Consider the following 9,925-nt stretch of genomic DNA (forward strand, 5'->3'; position numbering starts at 1 on the left):
CTCACAAACACACACAGACACTCACTCACAGACACACACACACATACTCACAGACACACACACACATACTCACTCACTCACAGACACACTCACTCACAAACACACACTCACTCACTCACTCCCTCACACACTCACTCACTCACTCTCTCACTCTCTCACTCACACACTCACACACTCACACACACACTCACTCACTCACAGACACACTCACTCACTCACAAACATACACTCACTCACTCACTCACACACTCACACACTCATTCACTCTCTCACTCACACACTCACACACACACACTCACTCACTCACTCACAGACACACACTCACACACTCACTCACACACTCACACACTCACTCACTCACTCACTCACTCACTCACACTCACAACTCTGGGAGATTCATTGGCATGCGGGAGCGTCTAATTCCAGGAATGCTGTTCCGTCCACTTCTCTGTGTCAGAACAAAGCTTTGCTCATCACTCACTGGATCTGTAACGCATATATTCCCCGACAGAGCGTCTGAAGCAGATTTCAGAGCAGAACGCAGCCGTCCCATGATGCACCTGTGTCCGGCGCTCAGGTATCTGAGGTGAAGCCGCATTAAATCACGCATCTGCCAGGATCTCACAGCGCTTCTAAACACACGACGCTCAGAAACAGCCATCGATGTTTTCACAACATGCGAGAGCGAAGCTTCCCGATCGGAGCGCTTCATAAATCAGCAGCAGAAAGAAAGCCCGGGGTTTATTTTGGGTGTAAGTCTGTGTTCACACAGGCCGGCCGTTTCTATCACACCAAAGAAGAGGTGTATGTATGTATGTATGTATGTATGTATGAATATATATATATATATATATATATATATATATATACACACACACTGTTACAACGTATCTGAGAATTACCAGTATTAACCCCATTGGAATGAAAGGAATTTAATTAAACGCCTTTGAATTTATAACTTATGATTGCTCAAAAACATTCCAAATTTATAAAACCTACATATTTCTAAAAAAATAAAAATTTTTACTTGCATAAACTTTCACTTTAAGATGAAAAATGTGATCAGTTTTTCATGCTGCAGTGGTTCATCAATAGATGAAACATTCAAGTTCAAAAGCAAAATTCAGTCCAAAAGTGAGAGAGAGAGAATATATTTTGAAATATATTTTATGCCAGTTTAACTCTAATATTATTATAATAAAGTATTTTTGACACCTAATAGTGCTCCATACAGGGCTGGATCAAAAATGACCCAAACACAAAAATGATTACATCTCTTAAAAAAAAAAAAAAGATGTTTATTTCGAGGGTATTATAGCATTTGCAAGGTTTTGTTTCATTACTAAAAACGATCCTTTTTTTTTTTCTAGAAATATATATTTTTTTTAATCACTTTTGGATCAAAACAGACCCAAATGCTTTATGAGGGTTTAAAATAAAATATATTAAATGTAAAACTATAAAATAATACTTTAAAAATGAAACTAATACCAGGTGGTGACGAATAAAAGTGAATTGTCGTATATAGTGAATCACTGATTTACTAATTCAACCGATTCATTCAAAACGACTGATTCATTTAGGAATGAAGCAAAGTGACCTGCTGATTTTGAAACCACATACTAGAATACTACTCTTTATTCTTGCTAAAAAAAAAAAAAGCAGTAAGACTAGTATACATACTAGTATGCAGTTTTTAAGAATAAGTCTTTATGAATGGCTTATTGAATCACTGACTCATTTCAACTCATTCAGAAAACACTGAATCATTCAAGAGCAAAATACCACTGTGTTGATCGGTGATGCAATGATTGGTGAAATAGTGCAGTATTATAATTTTGTCTGAATTGAACATAACATTAACATTTTATTTATTATATACCACTGTATAAAGTATAAAATAGTGATCTTAGAAGGAGACAAGCGAGTGTCCGGCTCAAGCCTGCACCAGTATTTCTAAAGCAGACTGTCGGACCAAAAAGCATCCAGCATTCCTGAGCTATTACGGCCCAGCGCCACTCCTGATCCTGGACTAAACAACAGTGGCTTTATGGAGGAAAGAGCTGCAGCGTGTTTGTTGACATACCTCTCCTGCAGGATGATCTTGTTCTCCTTCTTCCAATAGTCTTTAAAGTCGGTGGAGAACTCGTGCCAAACGGTGAAGAAGGTGTTGGGCGAAACCTCTTTCTCTCCGCTCTTGGCCTTCACCGAGAAGAACACGCAGAGCTCCAGGAACCTGCGACACAAACCATCACAAACTGAGCTTTCAGAGAGAAACGAGTGCTTTCCAGATTCTGGAGATCACACAGCACATCTGAACGGAGCAGAACAGCATCATTTGCATTCATGCAAATGCTGTTGCTACTGTGTTCTAGGTGTTTTCCTCCTAGAAGTCCCACATTCATGAGCGAAAGGTCACAGAGAGGTGAAGATGCAGGACTCTTTTCATGCAGAAACACCTAGAAACCTAATCACAACTGACCACAGCATCACCCTGAAGCATTATATTTCATCCTTTTAGATGCATAATATACACCATGCAGCTTTAAGCTATAGAATTGTGCATTTTGTGTCTGTGTCTCCTAAAAAAGGCAGAACGATCAGAGTAACAGCAGAAATTATGCCTTACATTTTATGGGTGTCACTGAGTTGCTTCTCTTGACTTTCTAGCTCCGTTTTTGCTGTAAGAAAAAGAAAAAAAAAAGCTGTTTTGAATCTTTAATTACATGAAAACAGATTCAAAACAGCATGTGAATTTACGGTTATAAAATAAGTTACATTTATTTATATAGCGCTTTATACAATACAGACTGATTCAAAGCAGCTTCACAAAAGTAAAAAGGAAAATAAGTGTTAATGCTGCAAAACTTATCATGAAACAAATTCAATTTCAGCTGTAAAGCAGCTCTAGAGAAGACAATAGACAGACTGTGATGCATTTCCACAGTTAATAACATCATAAATAACCTTTTTATATTTTTGGGGTTTAAAATTTTCTACTGTAGGAGTACACTTTTTATAAATGTACATATATTGCATATATAATAACATAGCAATATTATTATATATTATTATATAAAAAAGGTAAGGTAAAAGGTATATAATAAAACAAAAAATATATAAAATAAAAATAAAAATATGTAGGTAAAAGATAAAAAAAAATGGCATTAAATAATGGTAAAAAGTTCATTAATTAATGTAACTTTAAAATTAATCATTTCTAAAAGTACACAGGTACAGATAGACAGACAGACAGACAGACAGACAATAAACATTACATTTCCATTAACATTACAAAACACTGTGAGGGTGTTTATATAGCCATCTGGCTATATAAGCCGGCTCTTCGCCACAGGATCCTCAGCTTACTTCGACTGAAGCGACGACACCGAGTCGTGCAGCTACATAGCACAGCTAGCAACGCAGTACTCGTTCCCGTATCTCAGGGAAAAAAGCTAAAGACACTATGGGAACCCAGTACAATCACGCCGTGCTATGGTAGAGGAACGACTGCATCATATAACCTTCCTTAAGCATCTAATGCTCATAGGGAAGTATATCGATATTCTCCAAGGCTAAAACGGGCTAAACTCCCAAAGGTCACGCCCGGCCTGTGTAATCGTTCCAGAGGACTTGTACAACTTCGGCACTCCAAGGGCCGAGAGCATACAAGTAAACCGACCTGAAGAGCTTGAGCGTGTTATGGTCAAGGACTCTCTGTCCGAGCTGTTTTGCATAATGCAAGTGTGTGCCCACTTAAGCAGAAAGGACCCTGGCCTGCAAGGCCGGGACGTCCAGGTTAAAAAACCTAGCAAATGTGGACGGCGAGGCCTAGCCGGCCGCCGCACAAATCTCTGCAATGGACACACCACTAGACCAAGCCCAGGAAGAGGTGACGCCTCTAGTTGAGTGGGCTCTTACTCCCATGGGGCACTGTAGGCCCAAAGAAGAGTATGCTAGCACAATAGCGTCAATATCCATTTGGAAAGTCTCTGCTTCGTGACCAGAGAAGCTTTGGTGCGGCCGCCGAAGCATACAAAGAGATGTTCCGACTGCCTGAAAGGGGCGGAACTCTCAATATGAACTTTCAACGCCCTGACGGGGCAGAGTAAATACAACTCTTGGTCTTGAAAGCCAGAAAGGTGCGAAGGCCCAACATACTGCCAGCATTTCCAGGCAGTTGATGTGAAGCTGACCCTCCTCTTTCGACCAGGGGCCGAAAGCCAGTTTGCCATCGCACAGCACTCCCCAACCTGTGTTGGAAGCGTCTGTCGAGACCACCTTCCTTCTCCAGACCATTACCAGGGGCACGCCCCGTTCCATCCACTGAGGTTCTTTCCAGGGGGCCAGAGCTGCTATGCAGGCCTGGTCCACCTTGATACGAAGGCGTCCGAGACACCAAGTGTGGGACGGAACTTGTGGTTTCAGCCAGTACTGAAGGGACCACATGCGAAGTAGGCCCAGCTGAAGTACGGGAGACACGGAGGCCAAGCATCTTCTGAAACACCTTGAGAGGGTGAGAGGCTCCAACTTTGAATGAGGCTGCGAGCTGCTAAATGGCCAGTGCACGTTCTGGTGAGACTACCACCCTCATTTGGGCTGGGTCGAGAGCTGTTCCCAGGAACAATATCCGTTGGCTGGGGGACAGCGCGCTCTAGGCAAAATTGACCCTGAGTCCCAGGCATTCTAAGTGTCTGAGGAGGAAGGATCTGTGAGATAGTAGCTCATCCTCCAACTGGGCCAAGTTGAGCCAGTCGTCGAGGTAATTCAGAGTGCAGATTCCCATCTGTCTCAGCGGGGAAAGAGCCGCATCCATGCACTTCGTAAAAGTGCGAGGAGCTAGGGAAAGGATTCGAAGGGAAGGACCTTGTATTGATACGCCACTCCCTTGAAGACAAATCTCAAGAATCGTTTGTGGTGGGGGGTTATCTAGATGTGAAAGTAGGCATCTTTCAGATCCAGCGAAAAGAACCAGTCCCCTGGGCACTCTTGCGAGAGGATCTGTTTCAATGTAATCATCCTGAACGGCCGTTTCATGAGGGCGCGGTTCAGGTACCTGAGATTGAGGATAGGCCTTAGGCCGCCATCCTTTTTGGGGACGAGGAAGTAGCGGCTGTGGAAGCCTGACTCGCTCTGAGCGGGGGGAACCGCTTCTACGGCTCCTTTCGTCAGCAAATTCATCACCTCAGAGCGCAGGACATGTGCGTCTTTGCTCTGAACCGAGATGGGAACCACGCCGCTGAATCGCGAGGGTCTTCGAGCAAATTGAAGTGAATAGCCTCATTTTATTATCCCCAAGACCCAGTCTGACACTCCGGGGATGGACTGCCAGGCCTCAGCCCGTGTGGCAAAGTGTTGGATTGGTGTGAGAGGTGGGTCACCTTGTGGGGACCCGACACTTGCGATAAATGGAAGAGGAATTTTGCTCTCCCTTGAAAATGTTTGTGCTTTATTTTGCTCGCTGCAACAGCGGCTGATTGTGTGGACGCTTTTTGAACGGGCCCAGAGTTCACAACAGTATTTACAACAAACACCTTGCCGTCGGCACCCGGAGCTGAACGGGGTGCTTGGAGGCCGTTTGGGGGCGCTAGACTCAATGCATTCGTAACGAGAGCAGTCAGCCCCCGTGGGCGTGGCCCAGACACGTCTAGAGTCTGAAGCTGTCAGTGATAATAATCATAATGACAGCCTTTTCTTCCAATCTGCCTAAAAAGATCAAACTGCTCATTAGAAGAGGGGTACTGATGATCCTTGTGTGTAAACACACCGGCAGATCAAAAGTGCTGCGCGCATTCTCTCAGATCCACTCGTAGCGGACGAGGGAAGGGGCGGGGCCAAATTCATTGAACTTGGAGAGCTGCAAGCGAAGCAGAGCGAGACAAACTCTCAAGCGTGAATTCATTCAAGCCTGATCGCTCAACCCTGCGATTTCGCCGTTTCTTTCTCCAAGGTAACTGGGAGGGGAGAAACGCCAGACCTCTGGGGGACCTCTGCTGCTGTGACGCTGAAGGCAGTGGAAGAAGCTGCGAATCAGCCGAGTGGAGAAGTCACTGGTTCAGCTGCGAAGGCGTTTCAACGGCGAGCAGGCTTCGAGTCTAGTAGATCAGCGAATGACGTCGTCGTCACTGAAGGAGAAGAAATCTGAGGATCCTGTGGCGAAGCGCCCGCTTATATAACCAGATGGCTCCACCCATTCTGGCGGGCTTCGTCGCCATTGGTTCGTTTTTAATACACTGCACGAACCAATGGCCGTGCAGTTACACTGCGTGATAGAAAAAAGGCTTCAGTTCAGGATAAAAAAGGCTTTTTCCCCATAGCGTCTTTAGCAAGACGCAGTACGAGTGAAGTATCGATAGGGAACTATGACTTCTGCTTCTGAAACGTGAGAAGAATCCATAGTGAAAGCAGTCGGATCTGACTCTGTATTCAGACGCTTTCTAGTGTAACTGAAGCCAGAGGAGCTTCTGCCGTGAACATTTACAGCACCGACGGTAAGAGTGTGTGAAGGCCAAATCACAAATCAGATCTGATTAATGTCTGTGGTCCATTACTGAGAGATGTCAAACACTCGTTTCCTCCCTTCACTCTCTCTGATATGATGTTCAGTTGTGGTAACGGTGTTAAAAGCATCAGCTGATCACACTATCATCTCTAATGCCTCAGCAGTGAAATATAGAGAAATATAGCCCTGATCTTCAGCAGCAGCGTATGAGAAACAGACATTTGAACAGGAAACAGAAAGAGCTGCGAGAATGAATGAGATCTGAGATCTACAGCGTCAGGAGGATAAATGCATGATCAGTTTGTGTTTTAGCTGAATTATTCCTGTAATGATTGAACGACGTTCACTGATTCACTGCTGAGGACTGAAGCATCTTTTACTCTGAAACGAACAGATAGATCTCAGGGGCTCAGAGTCATCAGACAAAACACTGATTTACAGGGTCAGGAAACAAACAGACCCTCACAAAGGTAAAAGATGAAGAATTCAAAAACTGGCCATAAATAAATAATGATGAAAAAGTAAATAAACAACACACAAGAAGCGCAGAGGTCAGCAGGGGTCACGACTCAAGATGCTCTTTGACAAATTAAGGCCAGTAGTGGTTAAGGGTTCGACACCATGAAAAACCACGAACCCCCACCCCCCACACTCACGTCTGTCTGTCTGTCTGTCATGAATACTGTCTCTGCGTATGTCTGCATGTGTGAGAGAGAAAGTGTGTGTGTGTGAGTGAGAGAGACAGTATGTGCCAAACAAATGTGTTTGTTTACGTGTTTGAAACTGTAGGGAGAAACACTGATGTGCTGCATCTCTGCAACAACACTGATCAGTGTGGAGGACCTTTCTCTGAACTGTGTGTGTGTGTGTGTGTGTGTGTGTGTGTGTGTGGGCAGACCTCTGGTCCGGTGGGTCAGATACTGAGATTAATACGGTTCTGGGTCAGCAGAATCTCATGCTCGCGGCTCTAGAGGTCACGACACATTAGCAAACCTGCTACGCCACAAACCCGCGGCTGCTAATGGCAGTCAGGCCTGTGATCTCCCCCCCCGAATCAAGCCGATTCTCAGAAGAGACGCGGGAGGAATCCCAGGAATTCCCTCGTTTAATTGACACCAGTCACACTTCAGCGAGTCCGAGAATCCTGAAGGAAAATCCCATCATTCCCACGTTCACTGCATCATCAGACTCACTCACCTTCACTCACAAACACCTCCATATTTTCTTTAAACGGCTGCAGATGCTCTTCAGTCGAGACCGAGCACACCTTCTCCACCTCCGTAGTGCTTGCTGGGAAACAACATTTACATTCAGTAAATAACAATCAAAAATAACAATCGTTCCCACACACTGGGCTTCATTCATCAAACACAAACAGAAAAAATGAATTCATTCATACAGAAAGTGGGATTTGTGAATTTATTAATTGATTCTGCTCGTTTCATGAACGAGGCCCTTCATATATATATATTAAAAATAGCATTTCTGAAATAAAAAAAATACAAAATGTAAAACCCAAGCAGCAAATCAGCATATTAGAATGATTTCTGAAGATCATGTGACAGTGAAGACTGGAGTAATGATGCTGAAAATACAGCTGCGCATCACAGAAATAAATTACAGTTTAACAGAGATTCACATAGAAAACAGCTGTTTTAAATTATAATATTATTTCACAATATTACTGTTTTATTTAATCAAATAAATGCATCCTTAAAAAGTTAAACATGGAAATTACACTGGGCCTCATTTATGAAACAACAACAACAACAAAAAAAAGTGTAATTTTCTACAGAAACTAATTTATGCCACTCATTTATAAAAAGTTAAAATAAAAATTAACATCATGATTTTCTGTAAAACTGCTTTGAAACAATGTTTAATTAATATACAGTATATAATATTAATATATTTTTATAATACTTATATTAAAAGAAATTAAATATAAATATAAATTATATATGAAATAAAAACACTAAATACATATTATTTATATTAAACAGAAACTGTAATTTTCGATTTGCACAAACTTATTCTGCTCATGTGTCATGAATGAGCCCCCCCATACTTACATTCAAAATGGCATTTATTTCTTAAATTAAAAATACAAAATAAATACTCAGTTCAAGCACACAATAACAATCTTGAATCACCAACCAGAAATTAACTTTTCATTCAGAAATTATCATTGATGTGTAATTGAGGCATTCTGGGCCACACACACACACACACACACACACACACACACACACACACACACACACACACACAAAATTAATATACAGTATATAATATTAATATATTTTTATAATACTTATATTAAAAGAAATTAAATATAAATATAAATTATATATGAAATAAAAACACTAAATACATATTATTTATATTAAACAGAAACTGTAATTTTCGATTTGCACAAACTTATTCTGCTCATGTGTCATGAATGAGCCCCCCCATACTTACATTCAAAATGGCATTTATTTCTTAAATTAAAAATACAAAATAAATACTCAGTTCAAGCACACAATAACAATCTTGAATCACCAACCAGAAATTAACTTTTCATTCAGAAATTATCATTGATGTGTAATTGAGGCATTCTGGGCCACACACACACACACACACACACACACACACACACACACACACACACACACACACAATTAATGTCATCTCCGTATCTGACAGCACATGCAGTGATTCTCCTGATCTTGATCCAGACGGGTCAGAGAGCGGTTTGTGATTCTACGGACCGATCTGAACATCTGCAAACCTCATCAGTCCTGACATCAACTGGACAGAAGCGAAATGAACCATCCATACCACGACGCCTCTAAACGCAAACCAAACTAAAGCCTGTGAGGAGTGGATCTGGACGAGTAAGATCTGTGTGAACCTGATGCTTTTCTTAAACTTCACCAGAAAGAGTGTCGAAGTATCAAGTTGTTCAAAGAGAGAAGCAGCAGAATGTGTGGATAAACTCCAGATTAGACGAATCAAACGCGTTAACCTGTGAACTCAGAGATTAAAGAGAGCGAGGGGAAAATCTACACTTCCTTCCCAGAGAGCAATCTTTCATTTCTCTGCTCAAACATGCAGCAATTAGTCCAATTACGCTAACGGGAAACAGTCCGGGCAGAAGCGATTAGAGCGCCGGGTTCACGACTCCATCTGATTGACTGGAGAAATGAATCATTACTTGTGATTATTCCACCAGTAACACACTCATTCTCTCACACACACATACACACACACACTCACTCTCTCACACACTCGCGCACACACACACAAACACGTACACACACGCACTCACTCTCTCACACACACAATCACTCTCTCACACACACACACGCACTCACACACTCTCGCGCACACACACACACACACACTCACTCTCGCGCGCTCACACACACACTCACTCTC

General features: G+C 42.3%; 1 protein-coding gene across 1 annotated transcript in view; it reads right to left on the reverse strand.

The window, feature by feature from the left end:
- Nucleotides 1–9,925, reverse strand: part of LOC107659663 (formin-2-like) — a 38,186-nt gene that overhangs the window by 14,526 nt on the left and 13,735 nt on the right. Inside the window, exons 8-10 of the mRNA XM_016448674.1 lie at nucleotides 7,700–7,792; nucleotides 2,630–2,681; nucleotides 2,087–2,236 (exon numbers count right to left, since the gene is read on the reverse strand). Of these exons, the coding sequence (XP_016304160.1) occupies nucleotides 2,087–2,236; nucleotides 2,630–2,681; nucleotides 7,700–7,792 (295 nt within the window). The remainder of the gene's footprint in view (nucleotides 1–2,086; nucleotides 2,237–2,629; nucleotides 2,682–7,699; nucleotides 7,793–9,925) is intronic.

This window comes from Sinocyclocheilus anshuiensis, unplaced genomic scaffold (genome assembly GCF_001515605.1).
Source record: "Sinocyclocheilus anshuiensis isolate Anshui unplaced genomic scaffold, SAMN03320099.WGS_v1.1 scaffold75, whole genome shotgun sequence".
NCBI lineage: Eukaryota > Metazoa > Chordata > Actinopteri > Cypriniformes > Cyprinidae > Sinocyclocheilus > Sinocyclocheilus anshuiensis.